The sequence below is a fragment of the Heptranchias perlo genome, chromosome 12 (assembly GCF_035084215.1).
Source record: "Heptranchias perlo isolate sHepPer1 chromosome 12, sHepPer1.hap1, whole genome shotgun sequence".
Classification (NCBI taxonomy): Eukaryota; Metazoa; Chordata; class Chondrichthyes; order Hexanchiformes; family Hexanchidae; genus Heptranchias; species Heptranchias perlo.
In genome coordinates this window covers 40541075-40566399 of record NC_090336.1, presented here as the reverse complement: position 1 = coordinate 40566399, position 25325 = coordinate 40541075, and the positions used below count along the sequence as shown (strand labels likewise).

Below are 25325 nucleotides of genomic sequence, written 5' to 3'. Positions count from 1 at the left end.
AGCTTCTCTTGTTTTCAGCTTTATCAACTTGCCCTCCCATTTTTGAAGATTTGTGTACCTGAACCTCTAAATCTCTCTGCTCTTCTATTCCTTTTAAAGTTTTACCATTTAGTGTATATTTTATCCCCTTATTCTTTCTCCCAAAATGTATCACCTCACATTTCTCCACATTAAATTTCATCTGACATCTATCTCTCCAATCTATTAACCTATGTCCTCCTGAAGTCGCATATTTGGCTAGCATAACCCCAATCAATTCCAAATCCAGTCAAAATTAGACACTGTTCAGTAGTTTCAACATTTATATTTCAATAATATTAGAAACTATTGTGAGCTATCACTCACTAATGAGAATTTAAATAACGAGAACACTCTGTTAACATGAACTCAATTTACTAGTTATGGCAAGACCACCCTATAAATAAAGTCGCATAAAGTCATCTTCACAGTTCACCATGCTCCCTATTTTTTTCTGCAAATTTTGATATTGTGCCCCATACCCAAGTCCAAAATACACACATATATAATGCAAGGTATGTTCGTGGCATGTTACAGAGGTGTGCACGCTTTCGGAGCAGGTAGTCAGATCCATTTGCAAAATGTGAGTGGATCACATATAATTAAAATGCTTTTGGGACAGGCAGAGTCTAGATTAAACATCATGTCCAATGCAATCACTTTATTTTCAAAAGGTGCTTGAGAAGGTGCTATATAGGAGGCTTGTTAATAAAATTAAGACACATGGGTCTAGAAATTCGGTTGCACAGTGTATGCTTTTCAGGCGCTAAATGCCCTCCTATGCCTCCAATATGGCGGGTGGGAAGCGTGTGCACATTTCTAGCCAAAAGTGCGCCCCCCGCCAAATTGGATATGGTGGTTGCACTGGCGTAGGAGCGCACGTCAGGAACATTCAAAGGTGTCAATAATTTATTTAAATTAGGGTCCTGCGATTCTTGCAGGACCGTTCTCGATTTTCGAACGCTCCAGCACAATGTGCTGCTAACCAGCACGAAGGCCCCCGTACTTACCTGAATGTGGAGGAGAGAGGAGCAAGAATAGAATTAATAGAAAAGAAACCAATTTCATTCAGTAAATTACCTCACAGCCTTTGTATTAATATAAATAGGCTGCTGTTAAGTAAGGACTGACTAGCAAAAACTTGAGACGTCTCAACAGACAGACAGAGGACATGATGCACAAATCCAATGCAAGCTAAAATTAGCATAGTTTTGTTTCTTACTTCTATTTGAAAAAATACAGCATCTGTACATCAAAGAGGTTTTATCATAATGCCCCAACTACAGCATCGGCTCAATTCCTTAACCAATAAGCATATTCATTAGTGGTGTCTGCTGTTTTGTTGCTTAACTGCCCAGCTGTGTTTTGATGAGCTGCAATGGTGCAGAACAGCCCAGTCTGAGGCAACTGTGGCCCAGCAGGGACAGTCCCTGGGCAGCAGTTACTTTAATCATAATTAGTCTCATCACAAATAACTTGCATTTAAATATAAAGGGCGCTAATCACTTTCTGAAGTTCAATTATGAAAAAGAAAAACAAAAACAAAAACAAAACCATCTTGAGCTCAATAAATATAAAGGTTTTGTAGACAAGAATTAAAATCAATGCGTTCACTGTGGGAATATTCATAATTGCAAATGAGAGGTCTTCTATCAATGTGATGCAATTAAAGGGATGGAACTTGCATGTGAGTTCATAAAAATGATTAATAATCTGGTTCCAGGATGTTCTTACTAATCATGTTAGCCATAATTCAAGATTATACCAAAATCATTTAATATTTTATAGGGTGGTCTTGCCATAACGAGTAAATTGAGTTCATGTTAACAGAGTGTTCTTGTTATTTAAATTCTCATTAGTGAGTGATAGCTCACAATAGTTTCTAATATTATTGAAATGCAAATGTTGAAACTACTGAACAGGGTCTAATTTTGACTGGATTTGGAATTGATTGGGGTTATACTAGCCAAATAATTCCACAGTGGTTAGAAACTATTTCAGTAAATATGAAACTGAGAAATCACCTGTAAAGGTAGGCTGATATCTTTTCCTGACATGGGAATACAGCAAGAATCAAGTAACATATAAATGCCAAATTGTTTTCCTGACAGAAAAGTCTCAGTCTTGAAATGAAGAGCTTCTGGACAAGTGCTAATGACAATAAATGGATTTACCAAGTTCTCAGTTTAAATGATTGCAGCACAGCTTATACAGCTATATAAAGATACTGAACACCTACCAGTGTCTCTTTGTTGTTCAGTTTCTTTCTTATTGTCTATGTCCTCAAAGTCAATGTAATTGTCTACCTTAAATAAGTTAAAAGACAAGCAAAATGTTAATAAAAATTCTTCAACGGTGAACATCTTCAAAACCAAACAGTAAACTTCTTAAATCTATTTGTTGTCAGCTATAAATGTGTGTTCCAGCTGCATAGTACCATATATTGGGCCTATATAGTGGAAAGGTTGAAAAACTGAGAGCAAGTCCGACAAAGAGGCATTATTACATCATCTGATAAAGAAACTTCTGCTTACACTACAATGTCTACGGTATATTCTGAGGAAGCACAGGTGCAAAGGATGAGATGCAATGGGAAAAGAAATAAAAAAACACCATTTCCTATTTCTTCTGTAATACTAAAGGTTTAAACAGTCTTTTAAGCAATGTCAAAAAGCGATATTCACTGAAACTCTTAAACTTTTCCACAAAAATCTTTTAACAATATAGAAATGAGAGGGTAGAACCTCTAAATTAATAAAGGTCACATATAACCGTTTAGCATGCTTGTGCCACATTCCTGTGTGCACGACCTTTATGCAGGCATTAGATAATGCACAGGAACGTGGTACGAACATGTTCAGTTCATATGTGAAAACTTTACCTTATCGGTCTATCTTGAACTCAACCCTAACGTCTACACATAAGAGATTACTTCTAAAGCATTCCCAAATAAAATAAATGCCTTAGTGTCAGTCACATATTGCTTTCAAGCACCTGTTCTGGATTAGAAATAAATCCTCTGACTCACTTGCAAATACCTAAATTCTCAATTAAATCAACTTCAAGCTGTTCCACCTCACCTTACAGTTATACTCAGAATTTTGTGCCGCATTCATACCCATTGCAGCATTAATGTAGCACTAGGTTCCTGGTGCACACCAGCCAAATTGCACTCTAATACTGCTGCTCTAGGTCCACCAACACCCAAAAAATGAGTGCTGGAATAGGGAAAAAATCACTTCCAGTAGAAACTGTTAGAACTAACAAAGTGCAGCAGAAACCAGTAACAACTTACCTAACCCAATTTCTTTAGCCTGGTCATTATTTGCAAAATATTTTTTTGAATATTTTATGAAGATTCACATGAATAATAAATACTAAATTATGATTTTCTGTCCCTCTTCCAATTGTTTTCTTTGACACAGTTATTAATATTGTAATCTTGAAGCAATCAAATACATTACAGTAAGATGCTAACACCTTGCTGCTAGAAGATCTGGTCACTCAGAACTAGGTCACTTTAAAGCTCAGAGTGAATGAATTGCACTGTACCACTTAACTTACTGGTCTACAGACAGTTGGCAGAAAATAGATCTGCCTGTAGGAGGCATGCCTGTATTAGCGAAGCTGAAGGTGATTTTTCATCACTAACCCTGAACAAGCAGCCCTAGATGCCAGCTTGTCCTGGGGTAAGGGAGTGGAAAAACTGAAACAGACAGGAAACCAATAAAACAGTCCATTTGGCAAGAAGGTTGGAATACTGGCACTCAGCAGCCTTTGTAACACCCAGTAGCAAGATGTTAGCACCTAACTGCAATGTATTTGATTGTTTTCTCTTACATTGTAATCCTGAAACAGGATTAGGCAGACAGAAAAGCAAAACTTCACATTTTTTTTCTTGTGAGTGCATAAAGTGTTCAAAATTTTATTTCTATTTTATAATTACAATAAGTTCTGCAGACTGTTATTAAGAGAAACTATAATAAAGAATATATTCTGTGTGAAATATGATGCATTCTGTTCACTCTACCATAAACAAGATAACAACTGTTCTATATGGTTAGCACAAACAGGAAACATTTGCTACAAGTAACACAATCTAGTATACAACAGACATTAATGTGTCACAGTTTCATATCAGGAGAGCCTGAACACAGGAGTAACAGCATCCATATTCTCAAAGTAAATATTTAGTTAGGAATGCAATCGATTATTACAATGTCATTTTTTTAAAAAAAGCACATTCATTTATATTTGCAGTCAAATGCAAAGATTAACGTTATTTAGAGAATCTACATAGCACTTATTACCTTCAATTTAAACAGCCAGGCCACAGTTTTGTTATCTACAATGCCCAGGCATAACTTAAAGGAAATCAATGCATAGTGTATATTTTGATAATGCTTCAGCTTTCTCAAAGAGATTATAATAAACTTCAGTTTTTTACTATGACACAGCAACAATTAGATATTTGAAAAATATTTTAGGTAAATGTTAAAAATATTGAAAAAATACAGTCTTGTTACTGTCATTTCTAGGCAGTGAAACTATGAAAAATAAGAGCATGCCTGTTTTCCTCCAGAACTAATGAGCTGTTAACAAAATCATAAGAAAACACAAATTTTAAATACGAAATTTCTGAGGTTAATCATTATGGCATACTCACACTTTATGTTAAAACTGGAATTTCACCCCATACCAACTGGTCTGTACAGCAGATAAATACAGCAAATACTATTTTTTAGCCTTTAACTATAATCTGAAAAAAATTCATGCAGTATTTTGTACTGTTTTGAAATCCAGTTTGTGTAAAACCAACAATGTTTTTAATATATTAATTGCTCAAAGTACAGGAGGGGCAGTAAATCTCAAAAGAGGAAAGTCAGTAATTACTGTATTACAAAACCATTAAGTGTTTTGTAAAGAATTTCATAGAAGTTTACAGCAAAGAAGGAGACAATCTGCCCCATCATGTCTGTGCCAGCTCCATGCTAGAGCAGTCTAAAACTAATGCAAATGCCCTGCATCTTCCTCTGCTTCAATGTGGACTTGAACGTGGGGGGCTTGATCAAGAAGTTTGCAGGTGATACAAAAATTGGCCATGTGGTTGACAGTGAAGAAGAAAGCTGTAGACTGCAGGACGATACCAATGGACTGGTCAGGTAGGCAGAAAAGTGGCAAATGGAATTTAATCCAGAGAAGTGTGAGGTAATGCATTTGGGGAGGGCAAACAAGGCAAGGGAGCACACAATAAATGGGAGGATACTGAGAGGTGTAGAGGAACAAAGGGACCTTGGAGTGCATATCTACAGATCCCTGAAGGTAGCAGGACAGGTAGATAAGGTGGTTAAAAAGGTATATAGGATACTTTCCTTTATTAGCCGAGGCATAGGATATAAGAGCAAGGAGGTTATGCTAGAACTGTATAAAACATTGGTTAGGCCACAGCTTGAGTACTGCATATAGTTCTGGTCACCACATTACAGGAAAGATGTGAGTGTACTAGAGGGGTACAGAAGAGATTTACGAGGATGTTGCCAGGGCTGGAAAATTCTAGCTATGAGAAAAGATTGGATAGGCTGGGGTTGTTTTCTTTGGAACAAAGGAGGCTGAGGGGAGATTTAATTGAGGTATATAAAAATATTTCGGGACTAGATAGAGTGGATAGGAAGGACCTATTTCCCTTAGCAGGGGGCATAGATTTAAAGCATTGATAGAAGGATTAGAGGGGAGCGGAGGAGAATTTTTTTCACCCAGAGGGTGGTGAGGGTCTAGAACTCACTGCCTGAAAGGGTGGTGGAGGCAGAAACCCTCAACTCATTTAAAAAGTACTTGGATGAGCACTTGAAGTGCCGTAACCTAGGGCTATGGACCAAGTGCTGGAAAGGGGGATTAAGCTGGATCGCTCTTTTTCGGCCCACATGGACACGATGGGCAAAATAGCCTCCTTCTGTGCTGTAACTTTCTATGATTCTATGATTCAAATGTTTGTCTACTCTTCCCTTAAAACATGCAAATTGTCTCTGCTCAACTATCCTCCATAGCAAACATAGAAACATAGAAAATAGGAGCAAGAGTACGCCATTCGGCCCTTAGGGCCTGCTCCGCCATTCAAAATGATCATGGCTGATCGTCTAACTCAGTACCCTCTTCCTGTTTTCTCCCCATATCCCTTGATCCCTTTAGCATTAAGAAATATATCTATCTCCTTCTTGAATACATCTAATGACTTGGCCTCCACTGCCTTCTGTGGTAGAGAATTCCACAGGTTCACCACCCTCTGACTGTAGAAATTTCTCCTCATCTCGGTTCTAAATGGCATACCCCATATCCCGAGACTATAACCCCTGGTTCTGGACTCCCCAGCCATCGGGAACATCCTCCCTGCATCTAGTCTGTCTAGTCCTGTTAGAATTTTATATGTTTCGATGATACCACTTCTCATTCTTCTAAACTCAAGTGAATATAGTAACATAGTAACATAGGAACAGGAGTAGGCCATTCAGCCCCTCGTGCCTGCTCCGCCATTTGATAAGATCATGGCTGATCTGTGATCTAGCTCCATATACCTGCCTTTGGCCCATATCCCTTAATACATTTGGTTGCCAAAAAGCTATCTATCTCACATTTAAATTTAGCAATTGCCATTTGCGGAAGAGAGTTCCAAACTTCTACCACCCTTTGTATGTAGAAATATTTTCTAATCTCACTCCTGAAAGGTCTGGCTCTAATTTTTAGACTGTGCCCCCTACTCCGAGAATCCCCTAGTCGTCCCAATCTCTCCTCATACGTCAGTCCTCCCATCCCAGGAATCAGTCTGGTAAACCTTCGTTGCACTCCCTCCATGGCAAGGACATCCTTCCTCAGATAAGGAGACCAAAACTGCACACAATACTCCAGATGTGGTCTCACCAAGGCCCGGTATAACTGCAGTAAGACATCCCTGTTCCTGTATTTAAATCCTCTTGCAATGAAGGCCAACATACCATTCGCCTTCCTAACTGCTTGCTGCACCTGAATGCTCGCTTTCAGCGACTGGTGTACAAGGACAACCAGGTCTCGTTGCACCACCCCCTTTCCCAATCTATCACCATTCAGATAATAATCTGCCTTTCTGTTTTTACAACCAAAGTGGATAACCTCACATTTATCCACGTTACACTGCATCTGCCATGTTCTTGCCCACTCACCCAACTTGTCCAAATCACATTGGAGCCTCTTTGCATCCTCCTCAGCTCACATTCCAGCCCAGCTTTGTGTCGTCTGCAAACTTGGAAATGTTACATTTAGTTCCCTCATCCAAATCATTGATATATATTGTGAATAGCTGGGGCCCAAGCACTGATCCCTGCGGTACCCCACCAGTCACTGCCTGCCACCCGGAAAAAGACCCGTTTATTCCTACTCTCTGTTTCCTGTCTGTCAACCAATTCTCAATCCATGCCAGTATATTCCCCCCAATCCATGTGCTTTAATTTTGCACACTAACCACTTATGTGGGACCTTATCAAAAGCCTTCTGAAAATCCAAATACACCACATCCACTGGTTCTCCCCTATCTATTCTACTAGTTACATCCTCAAAAAACTCCAGTAGCCTTGTTAAGAATGATTTCCCTTTCATAAACCCATGCTGACTTTGTCCAATACCGTTAATGCCCTCCAAGTGTTCTGTTATCACGGGCCCGATTTTAGCACCCGCTACCGAGTGCGTTCTCGGCGGGGGGGCCTCGAAAATCCCGAAATCCAGGTGCGGGACCGGATCGCGCCTCGATCCCGCCCACTTCCGGGTTCCCCGCTGACGTGCGGGGGTGCGTGCGCAGCCCCCGCTGGTGGAAATCCCGCAGGCAATTAAAGCCAGCCGGATGCCACTTGAGTGTATTTACTTTGCTTGTTCAGGTCATTAACTGACCTGATTAAGGGACTGAGAGATTTTGGATAAACGTGGGACTGTTTCACACACTGGGGGAAACACTCCAAGTTGAAATGGACGTGTTGCAGCAGTCAGCCTGTGGCAGCTACAAAGGTCCATTTGACAGGTGTGGGGGGGGGACCCTCAGCCATTGCAGGAGGCCGCTCTGTCACTTGGGACAAAGTTTGGCCTCCACCACCCTCCTCCTGATGGTCAAGGTCACCAACCTGCACACTTACCCCGGGGTCCGGAGACATGTACCTACCTTGCGGACCCCCTCAGATGTACATCTTGCGGATGGGGGCCGCCGTAGCTGCAGTCATGACCTCCTCGGAGGGCGAACAGCATCACCAGCCTCACCAGCCTCGCCATCCACGCCGTCCACCTCTGACACGTGGAGCTCCACAACAGAGTGCTGTGACACATCCACCTGTACAGCAGGAGGGAGGGCTGCCTGCGGGATTCCCACCAGCGGGGGCTGCGCACGCACCCCCGCACGTCATCGGGAACCCGGAAGTGGGCGGGATCGAGGCGCGATCCGGTCCCGCACCTAGATTTCGGGATTTTCGGGGCCCCCCCGCCGAGAACGCACCCGGTAGCGGGTGCTAAAATCGGGCCCGTGATAACAGAACACTTGGAAGGCATTAACAGAGTACTGTGACACATCCACCTGTACAGCAGGAGGGAGGGCTACCGCAGAGAGAGATGCGTCGCAGAGGGCACTACCCTCGCCACACGTTCCACAGACCGAGGCTCAGCCTCCTGGACCTCCCTGAGCAGCAGTGCACACGGAGGCTCAGAGTCAGTCGACATGTAGCCGTGGACATCTGCAGCCTCTTTCATGCCGAGATTCTCCTGGCTGGCCCGTGCACCATCTTGCTACCTGTCGCTGTCAAAGTCACCACTGCCCTCCCGAACTTCTGCTCCACAGCCTTCCAGGCTGCAACCAGGGACATCCCCGATGTCTCTCAGTCGTCTGCGCAGAAGAGCCCTGCAAATACACCTACACCCACTCTGCAGTGACACACTGGGTGGCATCAGTGGTGGGTCCTCATAGGGATACCCAGGAGCGGGCATTATTGCACAAACCGGACAGGATTCGCGAAGACATGGCAGTAGTAGTGCCAATATAATGTGTGATGTGAGTTGTTCTTTAATTCAATAGAAGTAAGAACCATGACGAACCCTCAAACACCCTTGTGCATCCCCTTCATGCCCACGACACATTTGCCTTACGCTGCCTACTGCACATATGTGATGCATGCCCTTAGGCTGCAGCACAGGTGGTGGCAGGTTGAGTGAGGCTGGCCGTGAGAGAGATGCACGAGAGGGTGAGTATGGGATAGAGCCATGAGATTGTATGAGGATTGGGTTGCGTGGTAGTGGCGGGGTGAGTCCTCGCGAGGTGGGTAGGTGCAGGTAAGATGAGGATGAGGTTTGAGTGGGTATGAGGGGTCATGTGACAGAGTAATGTTGGCAGTGCCGAAGGAGATGTGGGGTGGGGGCAGTGTTGTGGCAGACGGAGTGTAGGGGAAAGACTACATGTTCTCACTGTGGCTGACCTACTGAGGTCATTGGAGCGCCTCCTGCACTGTATGCAGGTGGGCGATATGTTGGTGGCGCAGGTGACCCCCTCTGACACCTCGAGCCAGGCCTTCTTGGTGGCAGAGGCAGGCCGCTTGCTCCCGCCCGCCGGGGGGAAGATCTCTGTCCTCCCCCTCCTCCTCACCCCATCTAATGATACCTGGGGTGAGGCATCATTAAACTGGGAGCAGCCTTCCCCCTGGGCTGCTCCATGCTGTAATTTTTGCTGTTTGTGGCAGCATCTGTCAGTGGAGGACTGCCCCTTTAAATAGAGTGCATCCAGCTGACAGATCTTACTACGCATGCGCAGCCCGCCCGACGCGCAGATCAGCGTCGGGGAACCCGGAGGAGCAGGTAAGTGGCTCCAATTAGTGTGTTGCCTGCTACGATCGCGCGGGCAACCCACTAATTTCACCGGGCGCGTTTTCAACGCACCCGCTGGCCTACCCGCCGAGAACCCGCACCCCTGGTAAAATCGGGCCCCACATCTTTTATAATACTCGAGCATTGTCCCCACTACTGATGTTAGGCTAACTGGTCTGTAATTCGCTGTTTTTTCTCTCCCTCCTTTTTTAAATAGTGGGGTTACATTTGCCACCCTCCAATCTGTAGGAACTGTTCCAGAGTCGATAGAATTTTGGAAGACGATCACCAATGCATCCACTATTTTCAGGGCCACTTCCTTTAGTACTCTGGGATGCAGTTATCAGGCCCTGGGGATTTGTCAGCCTTTAGCCCTATTAATTTCCCTAGCACTATTTTTTTTTTACGAATACTGGTTTCCTTCAATTCCTCCCTCTCACTAGACCCTCGGTTCCCTAACATTTCTGGGAGGTTATTTGTGTCCTCCTTTGTGAAGACAGAACCAAAGTATGTGTTTAATTGTTCTGCCATTTCTTTGTTCCCCATTATAATTTTACCCATTTCTGACTGTAAGGGACCTACATTTGTCTTCACTAATCTTTTTCTCTTGACATATTTATAGAAGCTTTTACAGTCAGTTTTTATGTTCCCTGCTAGTTTACTCACATACTCTATTTTTCCCCTCTTGATCAATCTCTTTGTCCTCTTTTGCTGAATTCTAAACTGCTCCCAATCCTCAGGCTTGCCGCTTTTTCTGGCAATTTTACATGTCTCCTCTTTGGATCTAATACTATCCCTAATTTCTTTTGTAAGCCACAGTTGAGCCACCGTTCCTGTTTTATTTTTGCCCCAGACAGGAATGAATAATTGTTGTAATTCCTGCACACGTTCTTTAAATATTAGCCATTACCTACCCACCATCATCCCTTTTAGTAAAGTTCCCCAATCTATCATAGCCATTCACACCTCATACTTTCGTAATTTCCTTTATTTAGATTCAGGACCCTAGTTTCGGATTCAACTACTTCACTCTCCATCTTAATGAGGAATTCTATCATGTTATGGTCGCTTTTCCCTCAGGGACCCCGCACAACAAGATTGTTAATTAATCCTTTCTCATTGCACAATACCCAGTCTAGGATCGCCTGTTCTCTCGTTGGTTCCTCAACGTATTGGTCTAGAAAATCATCACTTACACACTCCAGGAATTTCTCCCCCACAGTATTATTGCTAATTTGGTTTGACCAATCTATATGTAAATTAAAGTCACCCATGATTATAGTTGTACCCTTCTTGCATGCGTCTCTAATTTCCTGTTTAATGCCCTCCCCTACATCTCCACTACTGTTTGGGGGCCAATAGACAACCCCCATCAACGTTTTCTGCCCCTTGGTGTTTCTTAGCTCCACCCATACAGATTCCACATCGTGATTTTCCGAGCCAATATCCTTCTTCACCATTGCGTTGATTTTCTCCTTTACTAACAACGCTAACCCACCTCCTTTCCCTTTTTGCCTGTCCTTCCTAAATATTGAATACCCCTGGATGTTCCGTTGCCATCCTTGGTCACCCTGGAGCCACGTCTCCGTAATCGCAACTATATCATAACTGTTAAAGCATTCCAAGTTCTAACAAATCTCTGCATAAATTTTAAAAAAATTACCCTCTCTCCTCACTTTCTTAGTAACAATTTAAATTGATTACTCCCTTATCATTAACTCCCCAACTAGGGGAAATAGTCTTTCCCATTCACCCTATCAAAATCCTTTATAATTTTACTTACCTCCGTTAAGTCTCCTCTTGGCCTTCTGCGTCGATGGAAATAATGCCAGTGTCTCAAGTCTCTCCTCACAAGGTCTCATGGTTATTTTTGTTTCGTTTTTTTTTGTTGAGTGTATTCCTCCACAGTTTTTTTTAAACCAATAATGATTTTTTTTTTAAATGATTGTTTGGTCCCACCCCCTCTACCTGTTCTCCAGGTCAGATACTGAAGATATGCCAGGGAAAGTTAATCGGGCTGCTGCTGTACCAAATGCTGCCTAAGGCTTTGGATAGGAAGGAGCATGTGAATCCAAAGAGCTTCTACAAATACATAAAGGGCAAAAGAGTAACTAGGGAGAGAGTAGGGCCTCTTAAGGATCAACAAGGTCATCTATGTGCAGAACCACAAGAGATGGGTGAGATCCTGAATGAATATTTCACATCGGTATTTACGGTTGAGAAAGGCATGGATGTTAGGGAACTTGGGGAAATAAATAGTGATGTCTTGAGGAGTGTACATATTACAGAGAGGGAGGTGCTGGAAGTCTTAATGCGCATCAAGGTAGATAAATCTCCGGGACCTGATGAAATGTATCCCAGGACGTTATGGGAGGTTAGGGAGGAAATTGCGGGTCCCCTAGCAGAGATATTTGAATCATCGACCGCTACAGGTGAGGTGCCTGAAGATTGGAGGGTAGCAAATGTTGTGCCTTTGTTTAAGAAGGGCGGCAGGGAAAAGCCTGGGAACTACAGACCAGTGAGCCTGACATCTGTAGTGGGTAAGTTGTTAGAGGGTATTCTGAGGGACAGGATCTACAGGCATTTGGAGAGGCAGGGACTGATTAGGAACAGTCAGCATGGTTTTGTGAGAGGAAAATCATGTCTCACGAATTTGATTGAGTTTTTTGAAGGGGTAACCAAGAAGATAGATGAGGGCTGTGCAGTAGACGTGGTCTACATGGACTTCAGCAAAGCCTTTGACAAGGTACCGCATGGTAGGTTATTACATAAGGTTAAATCTCACGGGATCCAAGGTGAGGTAGCCAATTGGATACAAAATTGGCTTGACGACAGAAGGTGGTTGTAGAGGGTTGTTTTTCAAACTGGAGGCCTGTGACCAGTGGTGTGCCTCAGGGATCAGTGCTGGGTCCGCTGTTATTTGTTATTTATATTAATGATTTGGATGAGAATTTAGGAGGCATGGTTAGTAAGTTTGCAGATGACACCAAGATTGGTGGCATTGTGGACAGTGAAGGTGGTTATCTAGGATTGCAATGGGATCTTGATAAATTGGGCCAGTGGGCCGATGAATGGCAGATGGAGTTTAATTTAGATAAATGTGAGGTGATGCATTTTGGTGGATCGAATCGGGCCAGGACCTACTCCGTTAATGGTAGGGCGTTGGGGAGAGTTATAGAACAAAGAGATCTAGGAGTACAGGTTCATAGCTCCTTGAAAGTGGAGTCACAGGTGGATAGGGTGGTGAAGAAGGCATTCGGCATGCTTGGTTTCATTGGTCAGAACATTGAATGCAGGAGTTGGGATGTCTTGTTGAAGTTGTACAGGGCATTGGTGAGGCCACACTTGGAATACTGTGTACAGTTCTGGTCACCCTATTATAGATAGGATATTATTAAACTAGAAAGAGTGCAGAAAAGATTTACTAGGATGCTACCGGGACTTGATGGTTTGACTTATAGGGAGAGATTAGATAGACTGGGACTTTTTTCCCTGGAGAGTAGGAGGTTGAGGGGTGATCTTATACAAGTCTATAAAATAATGAGGGGCATAGATAAGATAGATAGTCAAAATCTTTTCCCAAAGGTAGGGGAGTCTATAACGAGGGGACATAGATTTAAGGTGAAAGGTGAGAGATACAAAAGGGTCCAGAGGGGCAATTTTTTCACTCAAAGGGTGGTGAGTGTCTGGAACGAGCTGCCAGAGGCAGTAGTAGAGGCGGGTACAATTTTGTCTTTTTAAAAGCATTTGGACAGTTACATGGGTAAGATGGGTCTAGAGAGATATGGGCCAAGTGCAGGCAATTGGGACTAGCTTAGTGGTATAAACTGGGCGACATGGACATGTTGGGCCGAAGGGCCTGTTTCCATGTTGTAACTTCTATGATTCTATGACTACATCTGCTTCAGTTCACCACCTTCAAAACAGCTGCCTTGACAGGGTTTGGAAGCATGATTTAACAACATTTTTTGAAAACATTAAGTACCATTCTGTCAGAGTGACAAATCCCTGCTTAGGAGGTTTTTAATATGGAGGCTAAAGAGCTGCTTCTGGTGTGTGTATACTTTAATTATCATATTGCTGTTTGTGGGACCTTGCTGGGCGCAAATTGGCTGACGTGTTTCCTACATTACAACAGCGACTACACTTGAAAACTTCTTAATTGGCTGTAAAGCGCTTTTGGACATCCTGGGGTCGTGAAAGGCGCTATATTAATGCAAATCTTTCTTTATTTTTCTTTATTGTGGGGGGGGGGTGGGGTGGTGAAGGAGAAAGAAAGTATAGTTCTGCTCAACCTGTTACTGTTATTCAATAATTATCCCCAGGAGCTTGTAGTATACCATTTGATATAGTTGGAAGAATACTATAAACTCATACAAACTGGTCAACAAAAGATAATCTTTTAGGTACTTCAAGTTTAGGTCTAGCCTTGGGGCTCTCTTTTAGAATTACATACAATATACAACACAGAAACAGGCTATTCAGCCCAAATGGTCCATGCCGGTGTTTATGCTTCACTCGAGCCTCCTCTCACCCCTCCTCATCTAACCCATCAACATAACCTTCTATTCCTTTCTCCTTCATGTGTTTATCTAGCTTTCCATTGAATGCATCTATGCTATTCACCTCAGCTACTCCTTGTGGTAGCGAGTTCCACATTCTAACCACTCTCTAGGGAAAGAAGTTCCTCCTGAATTCCCTATTGGATTTATTGGTGACTATCTTATACTTATGGCCGCTAGTTTTGGAATCCCCCACAAGTGGAAACATTTTCTTCACCTCTACCCTATAAAACCCTTTCATAATCTTAAATATCTCTATCAGGTCATCCTTCAGCCTTCTCTTTTCTCGAGAAAAGAACACCAGCCTGTTTAGTCTTTCCTGATAGGTATGACCGCTCAGTTTTGGTATCATCCTTGTAAATCTTTTTTGCACCTTCTCCAGTAACTTTGTATCCTTTTTATAATATGGAGACCAGAACTGTGCACAGTACTTTAAGTGTGATCTAACCAAGGTTCTATATAGGTTTAACATAACTTCTCTACTTTTCAATTCTATCCCTCTAGAAATAAACCCCAGTGCTTGGTTTGCTTTTTCTATGGCCTTATTAACCTGTGTCGCTACTTTTAGTGATTTGTGTATCTGTACCCCTAGATCCCTTTGCTCCTCTACCCCATTTAGACTTTTATTTTCCAAGGAATATGTGGCCTCCTTAACCTTCCTATTAAAATGCACCACCTTATCTATATTGAAATTAATTTGCCAATTGCATGCCCAGTCTGCAAGTTTATTAATGTCTTCTTGTAATTTGTCTAAGTCTTCCTCAGTATTGACTATACCTCCCAATTTGGTGTCGTCCGCAAATTTTGAAATTACACTTCAAATTCCCGAGTCCAAATCCTTTATGTAAATTGTAAGAATGGATTATCTTCTTTCCAATTTCCCACAGCTTTTAACAGAAACATGCAATTCATATGTCAAACATTTTAAGGCCTTTTTAATGAAAGATTTTTCACAGTCGGGCATACTAGCTTTCTTTGAATGTTTAATCAATAGTAATGGGCATGGTCCTATTCAAACTATTTTATTTAAATCACCCCCGGTAGTTTCCAAATTACCTTGTGCACAGGAGAACAAAATGTGAACAACACAAAATAGAGGTACTTTGTAAATCTTTTCAAATTTCTTTACAAAATAGTAACTTTGTTTATTTCAAAGTATTATGATTACTCAGCAACACCATAACTTTTAGGTAAATAGAAACCAGCAAATACTCTTTAAAGAGCCTCCATGGTGAGTCTGAACCTCCTCATGCACTCCTCCTCCTGTATGCCAAAGAATTGCCTCTCTGCATAAAAGATCTGATAGTTTATCACATTGCCACTATATTGATTGCTAACTTATAACTCCTGTCTGCTTATAATTCAAAACTTGCCTCCTCGTCATCCTTAGGCAGCTCTCCTCCTTTCTGTATAGAATTTGTTGACACTTCCCTTTGGACTAGATTGTTTCCAGTATCATCTGCTATGCTGCCAACTTCTGGAGGCGATGCCTTTTGTTTCTTCAGGTCCTCTGAAAAAAAGTGCAAGCCCACCAAATTTACACAGGAAAGCTTTAAAATTACTCGTGTTCATAAGTCAATTCCAAAAAGCTGGGGGCTATTTTGCATCTAGAAGCATGCAAAGTATCTTTTACTGAATAATCCATTTTAAGAAGAAGCGGGCAGACCTCCAAATCTGCACTCCGAACCAATACGAAGGACAGCCTTTCCAAACAGCAATTGCTTTCAAATTCAAACAGTAACATTTAGAAAATGCATGAGGAATGGTGAAAGTTGTAGTGCAATATATAGCAAGTACTGTCCAAGGTAATCTTTTCAAAATAGGCCCAAGAGGTAGCCACCTCTCCACTTGCTAGAGGCTCTCTACTTGTTGGCCATGGGAGTACATAGTGCTCTCAAATAACCACTTCCAGAACTTCAGCTTTATAACAGGCTCTCTCAAACTGCAAACTTCCCAAGAATACATGACATTGTGGTGTCTTTGATGTAATCCAATAACAACAGAGTTCAACTAACATCTGTATAGTGAAACTACATTCCACCTTCAAAGCGCAATTGGAAGATGTGATGCCTTGAGACAAGCAGAATTTGAATGTCAAGACTGAAATGCCTGCCTTTGCTAACTTTAGTGAAAAAGTAAACACAAGAATAAATGTTAGAATGTAAATGGAAAATGTTAATGGACTACTCCACATGTAGTGCTGCTCTGACCACTCCAGAAATGGATTAGCCAATATCAGTGAAAAGTTGATTGCCCAGGTCCACGTAGGGCCATTAATGAGAAGCTTACACGATCGTATCGAAAAATGAGAATTTTACTCGTCAGAAGTGGAATAAGTAGGCAGGATTTTCCTTCCATTAAAATGAATAAGCAAATTTTGCAGACTGGGGAGTGCACAAGCAGAAAATCCTGGCCAATGTGCTTAATGAAAAGGAAAATTTCATAGTATTATGACAGCAGTGACAGCTGAATAGTACATAGGAGTTTTTTGTCAACCAGCATTGATTTTAAAGCTTGCTAAGGACTGAAACTGTATGAGCACAATTTTAATATGCCGCAGGAGGAGTCAGGGAGGGGGGTGATTTGCAGGCACCAAACCCAGAAGGGAAGTAGGCGGTTGCGATCGCAACCCTAATGAGGCCAATCAAAGCCTCCTCCTTTCGGTAGCCAGCCTGATTAACAGGCTGGCTGCCGAAAGGAGCTACACATCCGAGGTTGGGAGGGGAGGGGAGGAGAGGAGAAAGAGAGACCACATCGACAGTTAGGATAGAGATGGCAGGATGGAAGGGGGAACAAGGATTAGAGTGGAGACATTGGACATCGGGGTCGGAGGGCGGACATCGGACATCGGGATCGGAGGACGGACATCGGACATCGGGATTGGAGTGGGAAGGGGGTGTCCAGGCATCATTGTTTTTTAAGGTATGTTTATTTAATTTGTTTGCCATGGGAAATGTAATTTATTTATTTAGTTTATTTTGCACAGATCAGGCCCTTCCTGCCTGGTTTTACCAGGCATGAATGGGAAGCAATGGGAAAGCCACCCAGGTAACGTTAAAATCTTTTTAACTATCCAATACACAAAAAATAAACTACCTTAAATACCTCACATTTGCTCCTTTATCATCCCGCCCAATTTAAGTGGGGCGGGACTTCCTGCTGACTGCTGTACGCACGCACACAGATTTGCCTCAGTCTCATTCAAAAATGTGCGGGTTCCAGCCAGGATGTCTGCCCACTCCCAAAAACAGAGATTTTGATTGCCCACCCCACCCCGCCCCCAACCTACGTTCTTCCCTTTTAAAATCATGCCCTATATGTCCCCATATGCAGCCATTTACCTTTAATTGTGCATAACATTTAAAACTTAAGCCGCTGGCCAGGTTTTGTACATTTCCAATATTCTGCTTTTTCAAGCAACTATCTAATTCAATTTTAAAACCATTTATGAATTCTTCTTCAACAGTTTGTGAACAAGAATTCCAAATTGTAATTACCCTCTGTGTAAACATAGGAACAGAAGTAGGTCATTCAGCCGCCTATTCACTTAGATCATAGCTGATTTGAATCTCAACTCCATTTACCCGCTTTTGTTCCATAACCCTTGATACTCTTACCGAACAAAAATCATAGAATCATAGAAAGGTTACAGCACAGAAGGAAGCCATTCAGCCCATCGAGTCCGTGCTCGCTCTGCAAAAGCAATCCAGCTAGTCCCACTCCCCGCCCTAGCTCCGTAGCCCTGCAAATTTTTTCCTTTCAAGTACTTATCCAGTTACCTTTTGGAAGCCACAATTGAATCTGCCTTCACCACCTCTCTAAGGCCTTCACATCTTTCCTAAAGTGCGGTGCCCAGAACTGGACACAACTCCAGTTGTGGTCGAACCAGTGTTTCATAAAGGTTCATCATGGCTTCCTTGCTTTTGTATTCTATGCCTATATTTATAAAGCCCAGGATCCCGTATGCTTTTATAACCACTTCCTCAATCTGCCCTGCCACTTTCAACGATTTGTGCACATATACCCGCAGATCTCTCTGTTCCCTGTACCCCTTTTAAAATTGTGCCCTCTAGTTTATATTGCCTCTCCTCGTTCTTCCTACCGAAATGTATCACTTCGCATTCTTTTGCGTTAAATTTCATCTGCCACATGTCCACCCATTCCACCAGCCTGTCTATATCCTCTTGAAATCTATCACTATCCTCCTCACTGTTCACTGCACTTCCAAGTTCTGTGTCATCTGCAAATTTTGAAATTGTGCCCTGTACACCCAAGTCCAAGTCATTAATATATATCTCAAGAAAAGCAGTGGACGTAGTACCGACCCCGGGGAGCACCACTGTACACCTCCCTCCAATTTGAAAAACAACCGTTCACCACTATTCTCTGCTTCCTGTTACTTAGCCAATTTTGTATCTATGCTGCTTTGGCCCCTTTATTTCATGGGCTTCAATCTTGATGACAAGCCTATTATGCGGCACTTTATCAAACGCCTTTTGAAAATCCAAATACACATCAACCACATTGCCCTCAACGCCCCTCTCTGTTACCTCATCAAAAAACTCTATCAAGTTAGTTAAACACAGTTTTGTGAACAAGAATTCCAAATTGTAATTACCCTCTGTGTAAACACAGGAACAGAAGTAGGTCATTCAGCCCCTTATCCAATTAGATCACATCTAATTTGAATTTCAACTCCATTTACCCGCCTATCAATCTCAGTCTTAAAAATTTCAATTGACTCAGCATCCACAGTCTTTTGCGGGAGAGAGTTCCAGATTTCCACTACCCTTTGTGTAATGACCTCGCTTTAATTTTCAGATTGTGCCCTCTTCTTCTGGATTCCCCCGCCATAGGAAATAGTTTCTCCGTATCTACCCTTTCAAATCTTTTATTATTTTAAATACCTTGATTAGATCACCCCTCAACCTTCCAAACTTAAGGGAATACAAACCATGTTTATGCCACCTGTCCTCATAATTTAACCCATTAAGCCTGGTATCATTCTGGTAAATCTGCGCTGTATCCCTTCCAATATATCTTTCCTGAGGTTCGGTGCCCAAAACTGAATGCAGTACTCCAGATGGGATCTGACCAAGGATCTATACAACTGAAGCATCACTGCCTCACCTTTGAATTCCAACCCCTTTGAGAAAAAGGCCAACATTCCATTAGCCTTTTTGATTACTTTTTGTACCTGTGCACTAGTTTTTAGTGATTTGCACACATGGATACCTAAATGCTTCTGTTCCTCCACAACTCCTGGTCTCACCATTAAGAAAATATTCCTATTTGTCTTTTTCAGATCTAAAGTGGATGGCCTCACACTTCCCCACATTGAACTCTCCCTGCCATAGTTTTACCCATTCACTTAGTCTGTCTATGTCCCTTTGTAACTTCATGCTCCCATCCACACAGCTTACTGTGCCTTCTAACTTAGTGTTATCTGCAAACTTAGATATATAACTCTCTATTCCTTCATCTAAGTCATTAATATACATGTTGAAAAACTGAGGCCTCAGTACCAATCCCTGGAGAATACCACTTGTTAGATCCTACCAATCAGAGAACGAACCTTTTATCCCTAGTCCCTGTCTCCTATTTCTCAACCAATTACTGACCCATGTCACAAGGTTACCTCCAATTCCGTACACTCTCATTTTTTTCTAACCTCCCCTTTAATTCTTTTTGTGATTAGCATAAATTTGTGTCCTCTCAATAACACTTTGCCAATTAATGGAAACAATGGATCACTAATTATTTATCCCATCATAATCTTGAAGACATGATTACGTTACCCCTAAACTTTCTCAGCTCCAGTGAAAAAAGGCTTAACTTCTCAAGTCTCTCTTTAAAACTGTAACCCATTCATTCCTGGTAACATCCTAGTGAATCAGCATAATTTTTACACTGAAGCTCGCCACAGTTAGTGTAATCTATACGTTAAAAATCTTACATCTACATACACTTCCTGTCTACAAAACCATATTTTCTGTTATATCATTTTTGGCACACTTTTGTGTCAACTGATTCCCATTATAAACCCCTATTTATAATGGGAACTGCCTATGTAAATTTGTCATGCTGTAAATGATACTTTAGAGCTTCAGTTTTGTGTTTTCCAGCTCCTCAGCTTGTACTGCAGAAAGATTCCCATGCTCCAACGTACTGCTTCCCAAGTTGCAATCAGTCTTGCTATTTAACAATGAATAATATAAAATCAATATCCTATTAAAATAAGGACAGAATGTATGACTTTAAAATGGGGACTGAATTACATCTGCGTACACTAGTCCAATTATTCCCTGCACTCCAACCACACTTCACGTGAAGACTACACTTGGTCATGACTCCCTGGGGGTAATTTTAGCCCCAAAGAATGGGTGGGCTGTGGGAAGGTGGATAGTCAAAATTGTATATTTCATCAGCGGGACCACAACCCGGATCCAATGCACCCACTTCCGGGTTTTACCCAGGTGCATTTGGATACGCACGCGCAGCCGAAACCCCGGAAGTTGCATCCCCTATTAATGCCAACAGGCGGATTGTTAAAGGGACAATTTACCTACTTGAAATACTTACGGTAGGTAATTTGTTGTGGATTCTAAACCTGAAACTAATTTTACCTTACCTGCACAGGTTTCGCATGGCGTCTTAATCTCGCCAGTGAAACGGTGGCAGCTGATCTCTCAGTTCTCTCAGGCAAACGTTTGGCTGAGAGTTATTTGTATTGGGTCTGTATTCACTCTTTCACCCATCACTCAATTAAATTAAATACACAGAAAATAATAAATTGTTAACATCCTGAATCAATCTTGAGTATGTGTACAAGCTCATACTTTTAGGAAGATGACAAAATCGGAAATATTGGAATATTCTGCAATCAAGTTGCTTGAAAGAATCAGAAAATTTTATAACAACTTGGCTCTGTTGCAAATATAAATTATAGCAATCCAAATAGGTTTCCAATTCTTGTACATTCTTCGTCTGCATGTGGTCCAACTCTTCCCTTCCTTTTGTGGCTTTCTCTCTCTTCATCTTTGGAAATAGGCTTTACATAGATTTTTATTACAAGCTCGGGCTCCCACACTATTTGGATTGTTTCTTCGCTCCCCACTTCCAGTAAATACTACATCCCTTTCTCTAATTTTCTCCTTCACCGTCATATCTGCTCGAATAAATCTACTTTCCACACCAGAGTTCCTAAAGATCCTTCTTTTTCCTCAGCTGAGTCTTCCCTCAGCAGTAATTGACAGGCCCTTGGATTGAATCCACCACATTTCTCACATGCAACAGAAAATAACTGCCAGGGTCTTCTGGTATGCTTTTCATCTTTTGATGTTTATGCTAGTGCTGGTGCTGTTGCTAAGAATTTCAAAATCTGAATGTTACTTATATTGCACTGATCATCAAATCACTTCTCTCCTGCTCACCCTGGTATATTTTCTTTATTCCTAGCCTGAATCTGGAGCCAGCTCTTCATGCTCTCCTCCCCGCGCAGCCACTGACTCCCTGCTCAACTTCAGTATGTTGACTGCAAGTCTTTCCTTGTTTAATATTGGTATATGTTGGTCTGCCGGCTTCTCCCCACCAACAAACGGTCAGTAATAAAAAACCTAAAGTTCTTTGTAAACGTAAGGAATTGTAGAGTGCCTTAAAAATACAGCAAGACATGTATCCTGCAAAGAGTAAACGTCCATGAAAATCCAACATAAGGCAACAAACCTTCTCCTCCCCACCGAGCAGAAATTCTAGCATAGGATCACAAATTCTCATTCATCCCCAACCACCTCAGAAATTGCTGGTTAGCGTTTAAACCTACAGTCACTCCAAGACCCCTCCCAGATGGCTGAGACATCCCACTGATGGCTGACCAGCCCCCCCCCCCACCAACCAACGCGGTGTCTCCAGCTCCCCCCTCCTCCCTATTCTCAGACTTACCTGGCAACCGATCCCCGGCTTTCCCTCCCGATTGTCAATCTGACTGTTGCGCGGGAATCCAGAAGTAAAATCAATTGCCTTCAACTGAATTGAGAACACAGATTCCAGTACACTCACTTGACTTCCGAGTTTCCCATGTGATAATCTATCCACCCACTCAGCTCCATGCTAAAATCATACCATGTGTGCAACACCACAGGAAATCGACTAGTGTTTTGAAAAATTCTTTATACTACGTGTGGATAGAATCACCAGTTTTTATTTAGATCTTGATGAGCTTTGTCACCTTCGAATTCAGGTTTTCCTCACCCGCAGAATAAGTTAGGCATTCTACGTTTTCTCAGTCTTTGTCCAGTACTTAAGTGTTGTCATCTCCCAAAACTGCTTACCTTTTCTAAGGTGTAAAAACAATCCCAGAAATTCATCATAAGTTTGCTCATGGCTGCTGCAAAACTTCTCCAAAGCATCATAGATTATTCCTTCCTCCTCCATAGTTTGTGATCCCAGCACATCGGGGCTATCTAATGCAGTAGATATTATTCTATAACAGAAAAGAGGTGTAGGGGCAGTTATGTTAAAGATATAACAAATGATGATTTCATACCACAAATATAAAGTCACAGATATTTTAAGTACATGTGGGGGGGAGGGGGGGGGGGAAAGAGGGGAAGAAGTTTTCATAATATCAAATGCACAGTGTTAACCTGGTGTAGAACATATTTTAATCCCAGAAGTTTTAGTGAAAGATAATTTTTTTTAAATTTAACAAGGATTGCTGAAATATTGATTATCTTGTAAATGGTTATCTTGGAGATAACTTGTAAAAGAAGTAGAACAAACTTGCATTTATACAGCCCCATATCATGATCCCAAGCACTTCACAACCAATAAATTACTATTGAATTGCAGTCACCATTGTTATGTAGGCAAATATGGCAGCCAATTTGCACACAAGATCCCGTGAACAGCAAATGGGATGAATGACCAGATAATCTATTTTATGATGGCATTGGTTGGGGGGAGAACTCACTGCTCTTCTCTAAATTTTACATCCAACGGAAAAGGCAGATAGCTTCTCATCCCAGAAAACAGCACTTCCGAGAATACAGAATTCCCACAGTATTGTACTGAAGCGTCACCTTAGACTATGGGGTCACATTCTGTAATGGGGCTTGAACCCACAAATCTCTGGCTCAGAGAGGTGAGTGCCACCAACTTAGCAAAGCTGACACTTGCGCAGAAAATGTGTATAACCCACTTGTGACTAAGTCTTCACAAGTTATAGAGCATAGTCTATTTCTAGATATTCGGTCCATTCTTAATCAATGGGGAGAAATTAGCTTTATTTCTGGTGAGAAATACTAAACTTAATTGATTTTTGGTAACTAGAATATACTATATTATACAAGAAGGGGAACAATAGAGTAGAGAAGTGAATAAATTCATGATTTGTTTAAACTTTTTGGACATCTAGATGTATAAGCTGAGGGCGATTACTGAGATATAAGGGCCGAATTTATGAATGCGTGCTACAGGTGGGAAGTCTAGCCTAGCGGCTGCACACACCAATAAATTGCAGACATGCTGGCAAAAGTTTTCTGTCAATTAAAATTAACAGATGGTAAATCTTGGGCAATGTGTTCTCGATTTCCCAATATGTGTGGCCAGCAGCTGAGGTAGTCCCACTGGTAGTATGCATTTGCAAAATCAGTCCTGGGGAAGAGGGATGGCAGGCAAGTCAAACTGCACCAGAGATATTCTGTGCTCACCTGTCAGTACCATCCCAACCACATCTACAGAGAGAGGTGTATGATCCTCACTTTAGTAGAGGATTAATGCATGAGAAGACTCCAATTCCCAAGGCAGGCAGTGACAGTACAAATATGATATTTGTATGCCTAACTAACCGCACTACTGCATAGTTCTTTGGAAATACTCTAGTTAAACAATGCCATGGTTTCAGTAGCACTACATGACAGTTAACAATAGCCCAGCACAGCCCAATTGAGGGTATTTGTCAAGATGCACCAACCATATCCCTACATGTTGGTGCACCTACCTGCAATTTTCGTGGGGAAACCAGGATGCTGCATCAAGCTGCTATCAAGCATTTTAAAACATAACAGCTAAAATCTGTAATAGAGCAAAAATCCAACTTCTGCAAATCTGTTCTCTAGGGAATCTCAAATGAACCAGTGCAAAATGTTTACACAAGGCAGTCTGAATGCTTTATGCAAAACTCAGTGGTTTTGTAACAGGAAACATTCTTGTTATCTATTGTTTTGACTTCTGCCACTGACAACTGAGTTAGGATGCACACAAACTGATGAAGAATTTTTTAAACTTACCTGAAAAAGCAGTTTGTAATACCTTTTGTTCAATTACATAATTGATAACTGTATTTAATAATGTAAAAACTGACACCCTGGAGTGACAAATGATACCCTGGAGAACGCAACAGTTATCAAGTAAGTGATCAAACAACTTTCTAGTAGTGCCATTGCGTTGTACAAATTATTGTGTTGGGATGCAAACTGAGCCAAATTTTATTACTCGGTGGTCTCTCATTCTGCTGTTTGTTTTCGTACAAGTACCAGAACAATTTTCCTATAGAAAGAACAAAGAACTTGCAATTATATAGGGCACGATTTTAAAAGGAAAGTGCGGGTGCGTTGGGGGCGGGGGGCAAAGAAAATCACGATTTTTTTGGAGTGGGCAGGAATCCCGGCTCCAACCTGTCGAAGAACGCGCACGACCCAGAGTCATCTGGGTGCGCACGCCGTTCCCGAACCCATAAGTCCCGCCAGCTTTACTTAAATTACTTGAAATGTCCATAAATCCAAATAAGAATGAAGGCAAGCGATTTCAACGTTGCCTCAACGTGTTTCCTGTGCTGTGTAAAGCACGTCATGGGAAAGTAGTCTGGTTTCAGTCGGCAGCCATATG

At 41.9% G+C, this 25325-nt stretch overlaps 1 protein-coding gene across 1 annotated transcript in view; it reads right to left on the bottom strand.

Moving 5' to 3' along the window:
* Positions 1-25325, bottom strand: part of iftap (intraflagellar transport associated protein) — a 79139-nt gene that overhangs the window by 33997 nt on the left and 19817 nt on the right. The window contains exons 2-4 of the mRNA XM_067993526.1: positions 22769-22920; positions 15808-15948; positions 2258-2320 (exon numbers count right to left, since the gene is read on the bottom strand). Coding sequence (XP_067849627.1) covers positions 2258-2320; positions 15808-15948; positions 22769-22871 — 307 coding nt within the window. The 5' untranslated portion in view covers positions 22872-22920. The remainder of the gene's footprint in view (positions 1-2257; positions 2321-15807; positions 15949-22768; positions 22921-25325) is intronic.